Source organism: Sebastes umbrosus, chromosome 12, assembly GCF_015220745.1.
Source record: "Sebastes umbrosus isolate fSebUmb1 chromosome 12, fSebUmb1.pri, whole genome shotgun sequence".
Taxonomy (NCBI): Eukaryota; Metazoa; Chordata; class Actinopteri; order Perciformes; family Sebastidae; genus Sebastes; species Sebastes umbrosus.
In genome coordinates this window covers 16,507,791-16,526,523 of record NC_051280.1, presented here as the reverse complement: position 1 = coordinate 16,526,523, position 18,733 = coordinate 16,507,791, and the positions used below count along the sequence as shown (strand labels likewise).

At 39.2% G+C, this 18,733-nt stretch overlaps 2 protein-coding genes across 3 annotated transcripts in view; both read right to left on the bottom strand.

The window, feature by feature from the left end:
• Nucleotides 1–688: 688 nt before the first annotated feature.
• LOC119499324 (tubulin beta-2A chain-like) lies at nt 689–6,825 on the bottom strand. Of its 2 annotated transcripts, XM_037788601.1 has the most exons (5): nt 6,624–6,825; nt 6,056–6,164; nt 5,777–5,785; nt 4,155–4,265; nt 689–2,124 (listed from the first exon to the last, which is right to left on the bottom strand). In XM_037788601.1, the coding sequence occupies exons 1-5, from the start codon at nt 6,678–6,680 to the stop codon at nt 1,040–1,042; spliced, it is 1,371 nt and encodes a 456-aa protein (XP_037644529.1). In that variant the 5' UTR covers nt 6,681–6,825; the 3' UTR covers nt 689–1,039. The 2 variants fall into 2 exon arrangements, with proteins under 2 accessions (XP_037644529.1, XP_037644530.1); XM_037788602.1 differs by lacking the exon at nt 5,777–5,785.
• Nucleotides 6,826–13,062: 6,237 nt separating this feature from the next.
• LOC119498831 (solute carrier family 22 member 23-like) overlaps nt 13,063–18,733 on the bottom strand; it is a 42,464-nt gene continuing 36,793 nt past the window's right edge. Inside the window, exons 9-10 of the mRNA XM_037787900.1 lie at nt 18,529–18,652; nt 13,063–17,668 (exon numbers count right to left, since the gene is read on the bottom strand). Coding sequence (XP_037643828.1) covers nt 16,135–17,668; nt 18,529–18,652 — 1,658 coding nt within the window. The 3' untranslated portion in view covers nt 13,063–16,134. The remainder of the gene's footprint in view (nt 17,669–18,528; nt 18,653–18,733) is intronic.

Genomic DNA, 18,733 nt, shown 5'->3' with positions numbered 1-18,733 from the left:
ACCAGTCAGTACATTAAAGGATAAGGCTGGGGAATTGTATAATTTATTACTGTCAACAAATTTCATGAAAAGACCAACAGCTGTAATGCAGTTGTCTTTCCTTCATTACTTTCTGACTTCCCTACCTTGTCTGTGGCACTCAGTCCCAAGCCCATTCTTTCCTTTTGAAGATGTAAATCTTTAAAAACTGATCACGAATATATTCCTCAATCTTTAGAATTGGCTAAATAGTTTCCTAAAAGAGCTGGACTCTGTAGTATTTACTGCACTTGGACTGTGTACGTGGGATTGACTCAAAATGACCAACAATGCCCATGTTTATTGTAATAAGAGAACATTCTCACTCAGTGCAGCTGTGCGGTTCATTGGTGGGTTTTTAATAGTTTCTGAACAACAAAGGAATAAGCTAGTCAGGCTTTGGCTACACTTACAGCACTTGATAGTACAAGTAGCCCAAATTTTGGTTTGGTTTTAGGTTTTCATGGGATTTTTTGATGATTAGAAAAATATAGAATATCATCACACCTTAACAAAAAGACGTCTCATGCATACCAAATAGAGTTAATGTGTAAATATACCACACATTACAACTAAAACTAGGACTTATACTGCGGTAAATACAGAGCAGGTTTGCCCTTATTCACCTTTACTCCTGTGCAACCATCAAATAAAAACAGGACATCAAGTGTTCACAGGACTGGATCTTTTACTGGAGACTTCAGACAGTGAATGCATGTTGAAGTTAATGTTACAAAACTGTTGTTTAGAACAAGACTGCACTTATTTTGGACACTGGCAAAGCATGAACTTGGAAAACCAATTACTATAGTACTTGCATATTTTTAGGTTCTAACACCACTCATGATCTTTGTCAGTATAAGCTATATCTTTATGCAATATAATTTTAGCTAAACTGCTATTTTTCATCGTGATCTGCACACTGCAATATGTAGTTGAACACCTGCAACTCTAGCGTACTTCTTATGATCTCACTGCGCTGACCAATAATTTGAGGGTCTGTTTTGAGTGTGTTTTACAATCAGTGGCGAACGTCATGACGGACCTCGTCCTCATCCTCTATTTCATCTTCTTCATATTCGCCCATCTCATCAGCGGTGGCATCCTGGTACTGCTGATACTCAGACACCAGGTCATTCATGTTGCTCTCGGCCTCGGTGAACTCCATCTCGTCCATTCCCTCGCCGGTGTACCAGTGGAGGAAGGCCTTGCGGCGGAACATGGCTGTGAACTGCTCCGAGATCCTCCGGAACAGCTCCTGGATGGCCGTGCTGTTGCCAATGAAGGTGGCGGACATTTTGAGGCCACGGGGAGGGATGTCGCAAACGGCCGTCTTGACGTTGTTGGGAATCCATTCGACAAAGTAGCTGCTGTTCTTGTTCTGCACACTCAACATCTGCTCATCCACTTCCTTCATTGACATACGGCCGCGGAAGATGGCTGCCACAGTGAGGTAGCGTCCGTGACGAGGGTCACAGGCTGCCATCATGTTCTTGGCGTCGAACATTTGCTGTGTGAGCTCTGGCACGGAGAGGGCACGATACTGCTGACTGCCTCTGCTTGTGAGGGGCGCAAAGCCTGGCATGAAGAAATGCAAGCGCGGGAAGGGCACCATGTTGACAGCCAGCTTACGGAGGTCAGCGTTGAGTTGGCCAGGGAAGCGGAGACAGGTGGTCACCCCACTCATGGTGGCTGACACCAGGTGGTTGAGGTCTCCGTAGGTTGGGGTGGTCAGCTTCAGGGTGCGGAAGCAAATATCGTACAGGGCCTCATTGTCAATGCTGAAGGTCTCATCTGTGTTCTCCACTAGCTGGTGGACAGAGAGAGTGGCGTTGTAGGGCTCCACCACCGTGTCAGACACCTTTGGGGAAGGCATGACGCTGAAGGTGTTCATGATGCGGTCAGGGTACTCCTCGCGGATCTTGCTGATGAGCAGTGTACCCATTCCTGAACCTGTGCCTCCACCCAGTGAGTGGGTGAGCTGAAAGCCCTGGAGGCAGTCGCAGTTCTCCGCCTCCTTCCTCACCACATCCAGCACCGAGTCCACCAGCTCAGCTCCCTCGGTGTAGTGACCCTTGGCCCAGTTATTTCCTGCTCCACTTTGACCTGCATGATGCATGTAATGTTTAAAGACAATTCATGTCGGACAAATAATGGTACCACTTTCTGCTAAGGCACACTTCATAACGGGTAAGTTGAAACAAACGTGTTCACTGATGGATTGCCATAACTTTTTGTACCGACATTCATGGTCCTCAGAGGATGGATCCTAATAAATTTGGTGATCCCCTAACTTATCCTCTAGTGCCACCATGAGATTGACATCTGTGGTTTTGAGTGAAATTTCACAAAAACTATTGGATGAATTGCCATGAAATTTGGTATAGAAATTCACGTCCCCTACAAGACTAATTCTGATAACTTTGGTGATCCCCTGATTTCATGTAGCATCATCCTAAGGTAAAATGTTCTATTTGACTGATACATTCTCATCAGCCCCAGCTGTACTTTGTATTTATTGCCAATTAGGAAATGTAATGCTAAAAAGCTAAACTAAAGCTAAACATGATAATCATTTACTGAACATCAACATGTTAACATTGTGATTGTTAGCACTAGTACACTGCCCATTCGGGGCGTGTGTCCATTCAGAACGGGCCGATTGTTTGGCCCCCAGGAGTTCTGCTTGCAGTGTTGTCAAGAACAGCGGTACGGCTGCTTGCACCTGCCAAGTGTGAAGTTGATTGAAGGAGCGGTTCTCAAGATATGCTATGGACAGTCATACATACATACAGTCTGACAGACAGAGATTCCTTCCTTTATAGTTAGATGATGCTGCTACAGCGCCACCTATTGGCGAAATGACACCAAATTTATCATGGTCACTCAGACATCATATCTACACATGTCCACCAAATGTGGTTGCAATAGTACAAAGCGTTCAGGAAACAACTTTGTTTTGTAATACAAGCCCTGGCCAGAGCATTTGAGCTAACTTTGAGGCCCAGCTATAGCAAAACTGTATGGAACATCAAAAATGCAAAAAAAGTAATTTTTTTTCCAGCGTGGTTCAGAGATGTTCCGTACCAAATTTGAAGGAGGAGTCACAAAAAAATCAGATTTTGTCGCAATTCAAAATGGGCGTGGCTTCTCTGGGTTGATTCAACTGGAGCCACCATGGAAAACAAGATTTTTTTTCTGAGAGTAATGGTTCCTAAGTTAAAGAGCCAAAACATAAAGTACATTGTTATAGCGCCACCATCTGGTCAAATTGCACCACAATCGACACTCCCTTGGGTCTTGAGCAATACATCCAATTGTGAAGTCGGTCGGATGAGCGGTTCTCGAGATATTTGAATGACATACAGAAAGACAGACAGAGCGAGATTCCTGGCTTTAAAGTTAGATGTTGCCATGCTGGCGTTAGGAACAGTTGTGCATTGAGCTAAATACTAAGTACAGCCTGACAAAGCTGCTATAGCACAGCTGTAGACTCTTACTGTTAACAAACTGGCAAACCCAATGTTGATGTTCTATATGTCTTACTACTGATCTATAACGCATTAATAAATCATGTATTAGCCATTAATAAAGCCAGTTGTTACAACACATTCATGAGAACCTTTGTAAAGTATTCCTTGTGAGAAACAGGCAAACATACCATAAATTATTTATTATGAATGAGAAAATCTGAAAATGAAACGTGTAATCTTTAGTGAATGTGCATTAGTTCGTTAGCTCTTTTAAAATCTAGAAATGGTAAATGATATTTCTGGCGAGCTATAATTCTATAATGGAGAGTCATCCTGTGGGCGAGTTTATTGGCCCGTGTATCCCCACTTATGAGCAGCACTGCAGCATCATCTCCTTGTAGATTTCTTTTTCGCTGAGTCACCACGAGAGCTGTCTCAGTCTGACTCAGCTGCACATTGACAATGCATCACACTACTGGCACATCGCTGAGAGGCTGCAGAAGCTTCGTACTGGAAATATACATTGCTGTACAGCGCTGTCAGGTGAAACCAAGCACAGCTTGACAGGATGTGACAGCAGCATTCTGACACACACACACACATATATTGTACATGCAGTTGGTTCAGGGTGAGTGGTGACATTGGGATTTATTGTCCACTCACCAAACACAAAGTTGTCAGGCCTGAATAGCTGTCCAAATGGGCCGGAGCGAACCGAATCCATGGTTCCTGGCTCCAGGTCGACCAGAATGGCACGAGGGACGTATTTGCTGCCTTTGGACGAAAAAAGAGCAGAGGATAGAGGGACAGAGAGAGGTAATGGATGGGAGGGTGGAGTAAGATATCGACACAGTGTGCATGATTGTAGTGAACCATGGGGAAGATACTGATCTAAAGGGATATTAATATAACAATGCTGTTTGCTAATGTAATCTTTTAGGTAAACAGCCTTTTGTCTAAAGGACAGCCTGTCGATCAAGCTGGATATTTTTTTTCCTTGCACTTTGTTCCTCCCTCTTCCTCTGTAACCCTTCTACAAGCAAACTGCTGCAGCATGCTGCACTGCTTATTCTAGACCAGTGGGGCTTACAAAATGCTGAGCTCTGCAGAGTGCATTCAAACAACGATGCAGTCTTCCTACCCAGCCCTCTTTTTTCTCTCGTCTTGCCTGGGCACGTCTTAATGTTGCTTGCTTCTGTAAACATCTGGCAGTCAGGAGAAATTAATTTTTTGGGATGCTCAGTCAATACATGCACTGTACTTCGCCAGTGACACCAACAGACTTAATAAACTGATTAAGAAGGCCGGCTCCGTAATTGGCTACAAACCGGATTACTTTTGACGTTGTGGTGGAGAGGAGGACACTGAACAAACTGTTATCCATCATGGATAACCCTGACCACCGTCTCCACCATCTACTGGACGGACAGCGGAGCTCTTTCTCTAACAGACTGATTTAGCTTCTCTGTCGCAAGGACCGATACAGGAAATCTTTCCTGCCCAAAGCAATAAGTCTCTACAACACCTCACCTCTGTCTTATAGAGAACTCAGCTCTGTTTTAGTCCTGTAATAATCTTGCACATGTGGAATTTGCTCATTGGTTTACTACCTCATTTAATTTCATTTTAAACTTGCACACTTTGCTAATGTATATATAGTACGTTATTGTTATTCTATGTTCATATTTTCTATTTTCTAAGCTATTTGTAGTAGTCTGGTATATTTATAGTGTATTATAATATATTCTTTACATTGTGTATACTATAAATATTATCTCTAATGTTGATATGTATATTTACTGTTCCTCTATCTATCTATCTATCTATCTATCTATACACATTCAATACTGACCCGCTACAGTAGGTGACATTGATGCCAGCATGCAACATGGAAAGAAAAGATCAATAATGCTTGCCACTAGGAAATAGGTTAGTGGTAGACATGCAGTAAATAGTGAATATGCTGTTTAGGCCTATGCCACTCCTGCAGGCCGTTTTAATTTCTGCAAAGCAGATGTGTGAACTCAATCACATGGATTGTGATCTGCACTGACTTGTCCTTCTCTGACAGCATCGGTTCACAGACTGAATCACCAGACACAGCAAATGAGCTGCGTGTTTACTGAACCTCGTTGTTTGACTGTTCATTGCACAGCAGCTGTGAGGGAATGACACGCAATGCATGTGGAATGACCTTCAACATGCCACGCCAACAAAATCAGACAATGAGATGAGACCAAGGCACACAGTGGGCTCGGGGTCAGCTATACAGAGACTGCAGATACCTGTGCTCCCTATAGAGAGAGAGAGAAGGAAGGAGAGAGAGACAGAGAGGGAGAGAGAGAGATATTTTAGCAGATTCACTGTCCTAATTTTCCCCTGCACTCACAGTGGGACCTACTTTTTCCCTTGCAGCTAAATTAGTGACATTCAAATGAGGTGCTGCTGGTAGCATAAAGGCATGCACGAATAATAAGCAATGGAAAGCTCTATGTAAAGGTAAATTATTCAGATGCAAACGTGGTTTATTTAAAACAAACTTTCACACTTTTTTTTTTTTTTACCTGATGCCTCATTGTAGTAGACATTTATCCTCTCCAGCTGCAGGTCACTGTCACCTTGGTAACTACCGGTGGGATCGATGCCATGCTCATCACTTATAACCTCCCAGAACTGTGATGGGACAAACATAATCATATGAACTTCAGTTTTTTGGGGACATTTAGCAACATAACAAGGTGTGCTGTCATGAATTATTTGAGTAATTGCACATCTGTTTGGTGACAAAACGCAGCAGAGGCTGAACCACACCCAGCACATATATAAACAGTTATCAATCTATCTCAAAGAAAAGAATATATATATATATTTTTTTTTTATATATATATATTTTTATACATACATACATACATATATATATATATATATATATATATATATATATATATATATATATATATACATATATATATACCCAATAGATGCTAAACTAATTATTTGAATGACTCAACTCTATAAATGATTCAACAACAAAAGTCCCTATAATAAAACATGGCACGTTCCTTATTAAAATTAAAACAATTAGGCCTATATACGTTATTTGTTCTTCTTCCTAAATTAAATGATTCATACCTTCGCCCCAATCTGATTCCCACACTGTCCAGCCTGGAGGTGAACTATCTCCCTCATGATGCAGCTGCGGATGCGGTGTCCTGTCTCGACTTCACCTCAGCGTCCAGTCTTCAGTGTCTTGTGTCGCTGTGTTTCTCAACAAAATCTGCACTTGCCTCATTTCTAGGGCGAGTGTTGAGCCGGCGAGATAGATAAACGTGCTGCTGGTCAGATGACGTCACACCGCGGCGCAGCATCACAATGTGCCCGTCAGCCAATAGGAGCGCTCCAGTTTGATGCAGTGGGCTAGAAGAGGATCATGCCGCATCATCCTCCTGACATCACCCTATCCCATGCAGGGGAAATGTTGGCCTTTTTTTTTTTTTTTTTCTCTGGACTTAGGTGGTTTTCTCTGCCAGGAAATGAATTAGTGTAATACTGAAGGCTGCAGTTCTACACCTGCTGATTAAATTATAGGACTGTGTGAATACAATGTTCAGGAGAAGCTACATGTATATAAAAAAACATGTTGTTTCAAACTCCAGATGGAAAAAAATAATTTAATATTCTGATTAGGCATTTTAATCCAGATGAAATGACTCATGTTGTAGTTTGAATAATGCAGATGTTCCTATGAGTTCAGAAAATGCTACAGCCCGCAGGGCCGCATTAACTCGCTTGGAGACCCTGTAGGGGGCAAAAATGAGCTGAGCCCCCATGACTCAACCCATTCCAACAGCACAGAACTACATGATGCAAGCATTTTTTTCCTGCTGTGTCACATTCAACGTCACAGGTTAGTAAATAGTGAAAATGTTGTTCATGTGAAGTAAGAATATCATAATAAAGTATGCCTTAAATTGTCATTAAAATTACATTAAAATATAGTGTAGTGCCATAAAAAAAATCACATTATGGTATGCCATGAAAAAAGTCTTAGTATTATATTAGTAGTAGCACTAGTACTAGTGCCATAAAAAATGCCTTAAAAATGTCATAAAAAAACATCACAGTATAGTATGCCATAAAAATGGCATAAAAAGTCATAGTATAGTATGTCATAAAAATATCATAGTATCATATGCAATAAAATTGTCATTAAAAAATATAAAAAATGTCATTGTATATTATATCATAACAATGTCATTAAAATGTCATTAAAAAGTCATAGTATTGTATGTTATCAAGTCATAAAAAATGCCACAAAATATCATAGTATGCCATAAAAATATCAGACAAATATCACAAAAATATAAAAGTATAGTCTGCCATAACATTTTCATAAAAATATCGGTATAGTATGTCATAAAGTCATTAAAAATGTAATGAAAGTATCATAAAAAGAAAACCACAAATATAATAGTATAGAATATCATTGATAAGTCAGAAAAATGATCCTAGGATAGTATGCCCTACAAATGTTGTAACAAATATCATAAAAATATCCTACTATAGTATGCCATAAACATGCAGTATAGTTTGTCACAAAAAAAGTCATAAAAAATGTCATGAAAATATTATAGTATAGTTTGCCATAACATTATATAAAAAATATCACAGTATATTATGCCATAAAAATGTCATAAAATAGTCATAGTGTAGTATGTCATGAAAGCCATAAAAATATCATACTACAGTATGCCATAAAAATATCATTAAAAACCTCATACTATATTATGCCATAAAATTTTCATAAAAAGTCATAGTATATTATGTCATAAAAATGCTGTGACAAATGTAGTATACTATACCATACAAATAACAAATTATCCGTTTTTCATAAAAAGTAAATAGTATAGTATGTCATATAAAATGTATAAATATAGTATAAAAAATATAGCATAGTATGTCATAACAAGTCAAATCATAGTATAATATGGCATACAAAAAAAGTCATAAGAAGTCATTAAAAATGGCAAAAAGATATCATGTATAATATGTCATAAAAGTCATAGTACAGTATGCCATGAAAATGTAAAAAAGAAATACAGTATATTTTTTCATAAAAAAATGTCATAAATAGCATAGGGCACCAGTGTCCAGAGCACCACTGCGGAGGTGGACAAGGGAGTATGAGACTGCATCTCCTCCCGTTGTTTCGGAGAGATAGGAGGAACAGAAAACCACAAATTTTAATCAATTTCTTATTAAAAATATATTTTATATTTTTTATACATTATGACCCCTCTGAGTACATTCATACAGTAGAAGAAGAAAATATAAATGAAATGAGTGAGGAAACTTGGTCATCCTTAATTTTGGTCCAGAAACTCTTCACTCATCTGAGGAGAAAAGAAGAGAAGGACGACATAAGAGTTTGCATCATATTCTCATACACCTGTACATCTGTGACTACTACTACTACTACTACTACTACAACAACTGCTAAAACAGGCCTTCTCAAAAGTTTTGATGACAACTTAGGGAGCCAGCATATGAAGGTCGCACAGGAAAGTGTACTGTATGACTTATCTTTTTTTAGACATACTATGGCTTTTTTTTTATCATATACTATGTTTTTTTGACATACCATACTGACTTTTTTCAACATACTATACTATGTGTTTTTTATGATTTTTTTTTTACATAATATACCATTACTTTTTTGAACATAGCCCACTGTACTATGACGTTTTTCGACATACTATGACTTTTTTTTACTTTTAAGACATACTACACTGACTTTTTTTCGGTATACTATGACTTTTACTTTACATACTATACTGACTATTTTCCACACACTGTATTGTGACTTTTTTGACATACTATGACTGTTTTAAATTTCTTTCGACATGCTATATTATGGCTTTTTAATTTTTTCGACAAACTATACTATGACTTTTTGATTTTTTTTTCGACATGCTATAACTTTTTGATTTCTTCAACATACTATACTATTTAAAAAAAAAATGTCGACATGCTATACAATTACTTTTTCAACAAACTATATGATTTGTTATTTTTTTCGATATACTATATTATAACTTTTTGATTTTTTTTTTCGACATGCTATGACTTTTTGATTTTTTCAACATACTATACTATGACTTTTTTTCACATACTATACTATGACTTTTTCAGATTTTTTCGACATGCTTTTCTATGACTTTAAAAAAAAAATGTCAACATACTATACATTAATCTTTTTAATTTTTTTGACATACTATACTGTGAGTTTTTTCGACATACTATGCTTCAACTTTTTTTTTTTTTCTCAACATACTATACAATGACTTTTTTGCATTTTTTTCGACATACTATAGTTTGACTTTTTAGCATTTTTTCGATATAGTATACTATGACTTTTTTCCGACGTACTGTGATTTTTTTGCATTTTTTTTTTACATACTTTACTATGACTTTTTTCGACATACTATACTATGACTTTTTATATTTTCAAGTGTAGTGCCACCAAAATCTGTTCACACATAAATGGTCTCTTCCTGGTTGTACTACAGCACATAGGTTGGAAAAATGTGTTTTTGTAAAATTTGGGCGATTTTCATTGGGAAAAATAATCAACTATTTCAGTCTCATGCAGTATAGTACCATCAGATTCAGTTCAACCACAAGGGGTCTCCTATTGTTTAAGGTTGTACTACAATACTCATTTTGGAAAAATGTGATTTTGTATCATTTTGGTGAATTTTTAATGGGAAAAATATGAATATTAACCAGGAAGTGAACACTGATGTGTGAAGTGATTTCGGTATCATTACACTGTATAACGTTGAATTTTTTTGTATCATCTCTTTTCGGTGTTGCACTTTGTAGACGGCCCCTGTGCACTTGTCTCACAACTGGCTGCACATAGAGAACAATGTTATGTTTTTAGCTCGGAGGACGGCTCATTTTGATGAAAATTAGGTTGATGTCTACCTTAGTACGGTTAGAAAGGGCCGTTGTTTGTGTTTTAACAAACACTTATAAGTTATTGATCCATGAAGTTCAAATCTGAATTACATTTAGTGGCTGCTGGTGGAAATGTTTCTAGGTAGGGCTGTGCCACATCCAATCAATTTCAGCAAACATCCCGGTAAAAACACATTACTACTTTGCAGTTAAATAGTCAACAATTATTTAATTCCAACAGGAGCAGTGAAGAATGCTTAGAAAAACACCACAGTATAACATGTACTCAGTGGTGGAAAGTAACTAAGTACATTTACTCAAGTACTGTACTTAAGTACAATTTTGAGGTACTTGTACTTTACTTGGGTATTTCCATGTTCTGATACTTTCTACTTCTACTCCACTACATCTCAGAGGGAAATATTGTACTTTTTACTCCACTACTGATTTAATAACTTAAGTTACTTTACAGATTCAGATTATTAATACAAAATATAATCAACGAATAAATTATGTATTATTATAGATTAAACTACCCAGCAGTATATAAAGTCTTTAAAATGAGCTCCACCTTTACCAGCTGCAACATTAAAGTGATGAACACATTAATGCATCAATAAGTATAATCCAATAATGTACATTATCCTGCATAATATGTACTTTTATGTTTGGTACTTTAAGTATATTCATATGCTAATATTTCTGCACTTTTACTTTTACGGATTTTGAATGCAGGACCCTTACTTGTAACAGAGTATTTCTACATGTTAGTATTGCTACTTTTACTGAAGTACAAGATCTGAGTACTTCCACCACTGCATGTACTATAATAAAATAATAAACATGTAATACAATACTAATGTAATATAACAATATAACATGTAATAGAATTTTTTACATAATGTGATGCTATTGACCTTGCTTTGTTTGGTAAACCAATAGTGAGGTAAAGATAATGGAAAGTAAACATGAAGTGTAATTAGGAAAACTGCTGTTAAGTCCTGAAGCTATTCACCTGAATGTACAGAAACATGGATTCAAGTGCTCTGAGGTGTAGAGATAGTAAACTCCAGCAACACTTCTGCTTCAAAACTCTCTCACCTTACTCAAAAGGCACAACCACAACACATTCACAGATATAAGATATCACACATACAGAATATCACACATACAGAATACAGATATAACAAATTCAAGTTCGGTAAAGTTGGAAATTCTCGGAGAATATCTTTCCAACTTTACCGAACTTGAATTTGTTGCTGAGTTTTATCTGGACAGCATCCACACTGTGGCAGCTGTCACATGTTTTGGCGTACAGATGGGCTTTAATGTGTTGTTATGTAAGTTCACTTATTTGGCAAATGTGTACAGCTTTAGCTAGTGTGACGTCAATTGCTTTAGGCAGTGCACATCTGACACTGTCAATACCAAATCTACAAACCAGTCTGTCTGGAATGAGCTCATCTTGTAATTGCGTATTGCGTTTTATGTCATAGTGAACGTGGTTAACATTAACGTTATACCTGCTAAACATGCATGTTACAGTAGCATAGTCATTATGAGCAGGGAATGAAATTAGCACCTGCCATCTGCCAAATACAGGCTAAATGTTGGCTGTGGCAGGTTAAACTTTCAGGTCACCTGCCACCATGGCAGATAAGTTTCCTTATCTTAAGAAATAATTAGGTTTAAAAAGCAATTCCTAAATTAAAAATAGTCATTGATTAAGGTTACATGATCCATATTTCTACTGTCTGTTACCACTGACTCAGTATTTACTAGGGGTGGACGAAAATATTGAGTATTGCAATGTTGTGTTTTGTGATACTGTATTCATTCTCAAAAACCCTGTATTGAATTCTAATTAATAGTTTACATGCAAAGATTAACTCAGGAAATAATTTACTTTATTTTTAAAGATATGCAAATGCAGATCCTACTATTCTGATTGTATAAAAAAAGTATAAAAAAAGTTTTCCTAAAATTAGATTTTTTAAAAATCGCAATATATCACCTTACTAAAAGTTTCGCAATATATCGCAATACATTGAATCGTAACCTCTGTATACGTATCTTATCGCCAGATTCTGGCCAATACACAGCCCTAGTGTTTACGATTCTAAAACGTTCTACATAGATTTTAGAAGTGGCTGACAAAACAATTGTGTGGCTAGTAGAAATGTTCAGTGACCTGCCACAGTGGCACGTGAGGAAAAATCTTAATTTTAGACCCTGATTATGAGCATTTTAGCAAGCTGGCGTTAGCATTTAGTTCATTCCTGTGCCTAAATATTCAGCATGTCAATGGACTCTCTTAGCCTTGTTAATTAATCATATCACCACAAAGTATGGCACACAGAGGAGGCCCCTGGGGGGTCTGGGGCATTTGCTCGCTCTGCTCGTTTAATCCAGACTTTGAAACCATGTTGGATGACTAAGTGTAATAGAAAACAGTCATGCGCTCCCTGTTTTTTGTTCTTTAAAAGTGATTTATTTTTTTTATAGATACAAGCCAACAGAAAAAAAGATAACTGTTGTTTTGCCTGGGATCTACTTTTAATAAAAATCCATGAAATGTTATAAATCAAGCACTCACTGATATCCATGGTTGATCAATAAATAGTGGTTTATTTTAACAACAGGTATGGCTTATATACAAGTGCATTTTATGTCTGTTAAAACAAAACAAAATGAAACCAAACAATCAGAAATTATAAATGGTACAATCCATGGTTTTTACATTCATTCATATCTTCCATCAGGAGATTCTGAGTCGCACAGTTGAGAGAAGCAAAACCTGAAATGTGTACACTGGGGACTTCATGTCTCTGAGAGTTTAATCTAAGTTCAAAACTATTAATCAGTCCATGATACGATCTATGATCCTTCATCTTAGCGACATTGGGCGTTTCCACACATTTACTATTTACAAAGGCATAACCCATTCTTCTTTTTTTTGCTTTTCCGATTACTGTCTCCTATAGTCCACCCTATCGCTGGTGCTAACATTGCTTTGGATTGACTGATTTTTACTTTAATTTTACTCCCAATAAATCACTCCCATCGGCACCGTGAAATAGCTGCATGGGAGTTGTGAAAATGGAAGCAACAGATCTTAGAGAAGGTTGTACACTGGTTGTATTGTGCTGTGTCACTGTCGTTAAACTGGTGTTGCATGAGGTTTTGGCAATAGACAGTTCAATTTCTGCAATACGCACACTGAGACAGAGAGACCAACAATCACAGACAACGACGACTCAGAGTAATGTGAAGCCACTGACCACTGCAGTCAACTCACTTTTTACTGCAGATGCCAAGAATTCCTTAGTAAATCCAGTGTCAACACCCTCTTCCACACGGTAATTACATTTGGGTCTATTGCAAAAGTGAATGTGTTACTAGTAATTTCAAAACCCCACTCCATTTTCCCTTTTTTTTTTTTTTTTTTCCTATCAAGACGCTCCACCGAATTTGACATCACATGATTGCAGGGCATTGTGCTTTGAGGCTTAGCAGCATGGCATGTTAGACATTACATGTTCATATGAATCTTGGAAGTTTGCTGACTTGGTGATCTATTAAAAGATCAATGAATCAATCAGAAAAAAAGGAGCTTTCATACTTTGATTCAAGCTGCATCTGAGGAGAAAAAAAAAACACAAGCTGGTTTGCTCAATCATTCAGATCCCTAAAGATATGTAGCGCCTTTGTCAGTGCACATTAGACTTAGATGAGTAAAGTACCTGTAAGGTTCTTCATACGTGTACCACAAGATGAATAACACAAGTCTGGTGTTGTCTTTGACACCTGAATGACACCTTAATAGATCACCAATACTCCCTGGATCAATGTAATATGACATACCGTGAGAGAGTTTTATCACATTTGAAATGACAAGACATCATTCAGTTGGCTCTTAAGTTTCACAATAAAGTGTAATTATTATTATTATTTATCATTATTATTGTTGTAAACAGTAGTCTATCCGTTATCATACATCTTTCTCCAACAAATATTACAACCTCCAAAGCATGAAGTGTGTAACTACAAACTGTCAAGTTACACACAAGTCAAGTAGAACGCTGTCCACAGATGGACACAGACTTTGGAAGAGAAAGTGCCTCCTTAAGCAAGAGTTTGTCAATTTAAGAAGATTATGAATAGGTTAATCTACCTGTAAATAAAGATTTGACCTGTGTTTTAAAATGTCTTTTTTGAATTGCATTGAATCCTATTGCGTTTTTTTTTAAAGGTAAACTTAGTTGTGCATGTGAATGTATGAACACATTGACATACATGAACTATGTTAATGCCGGAACATGATTTGGAAAACACACTGAAGGGTTAGGGATGCTGTGACAGTCGGAAATCACGTTGAACATTTTTGTCATCCATTGGTTCATTTCAAAAATAGCTTTTGTGTCTTTTTAAGGTTTGCTTTTAAGGTTTGTTTCGCTGACACGTTCACAATTATTTTCATGCTTTGTCCCAACTGCAAAGAATAAGGTGGCGCCACACTGAGGTGCCACAAATACTGTAATAATGTAGTATAGCTTTGTACAATAAGGGCACGCCATGGGAGATTATTCAAAATAATACTTTGAATTTTTTAAAAAAGAAGACTGAATCAAGCTCAACAACTAATTATGCATTTACTTACAATATCACATTTACAAATAAAAGCGTTTGCATACCATAAATTCCATTGACTGAAACGATTGGAAAAATAAAAGTTTCTTCAGACCGACAAAATATGGGTCATTCTTTTCTCCAATATCGCTGTTCACACGATGAACCACGTGTTGATGAAAGCTGTTTTCGCGATCTCAATCTCATCTCTCAGTTCTAATTTATCAAATGGTGTTGTAGCTTTCAGTCTTTAATTAATTTGATGAACAATTTACTTCTTTTGTATATATGAACTTTGGAAAAGGGTTCATCCGATTCACTTTAATCCACATACAGTCTATGGCAGGGGGACTGCACTAAACAGTATTTCCCCCAAACAGGCAAATACTGTATTTATACTAATTTTTGGCACTATGTCTACATTTAATTTTGGTCAGAGTAGTTTTTGGCGTTTTATTTAGAAAAAAATCACTCCAATTTGGATTGTTTACCTCTGTAACGGCAAAAAAACGGTGTTGTAACATTCAGATTCTTCTTGTCCATACAGGTAAGGCGATATTTTTATACAAATATGTTAGACGGACATTTCATTTGAGCAAAAAGTACCAGTGATTTGATTTTTTTTGTTTGTTTTTAGCATCATAGTATTTCTCACCAGTCCTCTCAGTGATTGTGGGGTTTAGTTGCAAGTCTCTTTAAAATGACAGACAGTGATTTCCCATTCATTTACATCAAAGTAGTTTAAAGGCTGGTGATTTCCAGTGACATTCAAAAAGGAGCAGAAGATACTGTCACATTGTCACAAACCAGCCTCTGGCACTCTCTCACTTGCGTGGTCTCATTTATTGGCTAAATGCAGGAAGGGGTGGGGGACATTGAGAACCATACAGCATCTCTGTAAGACAACTCCAGGTGGGGACAATCTTCAGTCAGTGCCTGAAGACTGAGTTCGTACCCCCCCTCCTCAACTCCCTTCTCGGTCATTCATGTGGCGTGGTGGGCTGCTTCCTCGTGCACCTGTAAAGCTTCTTCTCCTGGCTGCAACACTGGATCATAACGACGCCGCGCCGTTGACAGTGTTGTTTTCTGTGCTGGCGCTGTCCCTGATGGAGAGAACGCCAGAGTCTATGGGGGAGGAGACGGTGCAGTCCACTAGAGAGGAGGGAGTTGCTTCTGTAGAGCCTGAATCCGTGGTGGAAGTTGGCGCTGAATCTACGGCGAGGGAAGCAGCTGAATCCTGCGTGGGCTGAACAGTCAGAGTGGGAGATTCTGGAGTGGAGGTGTGCACAATGTCTGTGACGGGGAGAATGGTAGGAATCTGTGGGGTGTTGACAGTATCTGGGACGGGGGGAGTGGAGGAGGCCGCTGAGGGCGTATTGCCTGAGTCAATGGGTGGAGGGGAAACAACGACGGGGCTAGGGGGAATAGGGGAACGGGGAGGTATATCATTGACACAGGGAGTGGTAGGGTCTAACTGTGACGGTTGGGGGTCTATGAACGGAGGTATAGGGGAGTCTCTAGGGGAAGGAGTAGATGTAGATTCGTCTACTATTTCTAACTTGATGGGAATGTCAGAGTGTGCGCTAATGGAGGGTGGAAGGTCAGTGGAAATGTTGCCATCGGTTATCGGAACAGGAGAGGGAGTAGGGGATGGAGGGAGGCTGTCATGCGCAGATGGAGTAGGGGAGTCCGCTAAAGGGTTCTGAATGGCCTCTAGCAAAGGCGGGTCGAATTTCGGAGTATTACATTCGGTCTCGTTTTCCAACGGGTTGGGGGATTCTAACGTGGAGCTAGGCGGGGGTTCGATGATGGGTGTGGTGCAGATCAATAAGGAGGCAGGCACGGTTTGAGGGACGGGGGGAGTGGAACGGTCTAATGAAGGGGAAGGGGTAGCGGCTGACTCTTCTGTGGGGGAAGGACCGACGTCATTCATTGCAGGAACGGCAGAACCCGTCAGTGGGTCGACAGAATCCAGGACTATTTCTTGAAGTTCTTGGGCGTCGGTTAAAAGTGGGTCGGTGATGCCTGGGAGTTTGTGTAAAGGAGTGGAAGACAGCAGGTGCTCTTTACTGGCGTGTATGGCGCCGTCTTTACCCAGGGTTGTGATGGGGGTTGTGGATAAAGAGTGACCGTTGGGGTCTTTAGGATCAGGCTTGCCGGGGTGCACCTCCATGAACGTGGGAGCGGACATATCTCCGACCGACGGAGCGGTCAAATCGACAGCCGAAGAGGCAGTGGAGTCCATGGCGGACATCGCGGTGGCGGCCGCTTCGTGGAGCGGCGTGTCGTGCACCCTGGTGTAGTCCCTGCTGCTCTCGGATTGAGCCAGCAAGAGGCGCTGCTCTCCAGGTTTCCTCGGGGGGAGGAGAGGTTGACGGGTGTAGCACTCGCCGTCGGCCAGGGTCTCGGGGAGGGGTTGGTAGCGCGTCTCTGGCAGCAGGAGAATGCAGATGATGCAGATGAGAGTGCAGCAGGCAAAGATAATGTGGTGAAGAAAGTAGCCCTTCTGATTGTGGAGCTCCATGATGGGCGCAGTCAGCATGCCGAAGCCGGCGCTGGCTAGGACCAGGCCCAGCCCCCCACCCCTAAGAGGAGATGGAAAATGTTATCACATGTTAGGATTTATGCTCACACATACATAAAAACCACACGTGGCGTTACTTAACTACTCTTAAAAGGAATGGATGGACTGAAAAATCATCGCTTCTGGGATTTGTAGGCCAATTATCTGTTCCACCTTCTGTCTTGTACATGATGTTTTTTCCTTGCATAAGCCAGCTGAAGGGGACGATGGTTTACTACAATTAAAGTAAATCATGATCTACCTGTTCTATCTATCACCAAATTAATTTACATCAAAGGGATGATCTTTATTTCCCTTCATTCTTCTGTTGATTTATTACTGCCATTTTAGCAAACAGCAGCAGAGAGTGCTGCGGCAACACCAAACGCCCTCCTCTACATGCAGTCCCATCCCTCTCCCGTAATTGCCTTAGCTCACCACCAGAGGTCGCCCCTGGAGTACTGTCAGCAGAACAACACCCCTTACATAACCCCAGATAATGAACATCCAGTGCTGTGTCATATATTCTCAAGGGGGCTGGCTAATTTTTTACAAGATGTGAATTACATTTGACACTGAACCGTGAGAGTCTGTTCAATGATTTCATACCCTCCTTTAACAGGAGGTGAAGCAGCGAATCCATCTGCAGGAACATGTGATGCTATATGGACATCAACCACTGTGTGAACTGAATCATAAACTAATCAGGACATTAAAACAGGTGTAGAAAGAACACTTCAAATTTCTACAACACAAAATAGAGCAAATATGAACAATGCCATTGAAAACACAGCTGCTTCACTCCTCAAGAGTAAAAGCACATTTTCCACATTACACTGTCCTCCTCTGATGGTACAAGTGCCAGTGTTTCAGTGGGCTTACCTGATCACAGTGGGTGTGATCTCAGCACAGAAGAAGATGCTCAGGTTGCTGACTGCGTGGGAGGAGAACATGCCGATGATGGAGAAGGCCATGGAGAAGTTCTTATTCAGCTTACTTGTGTAATCTGTGGTGTTTAAAAGATGATATTGCAGCATTTCAGCATTATTTAACAACATACAGAGAAGAGACAGTGGGTTGCTGGGAA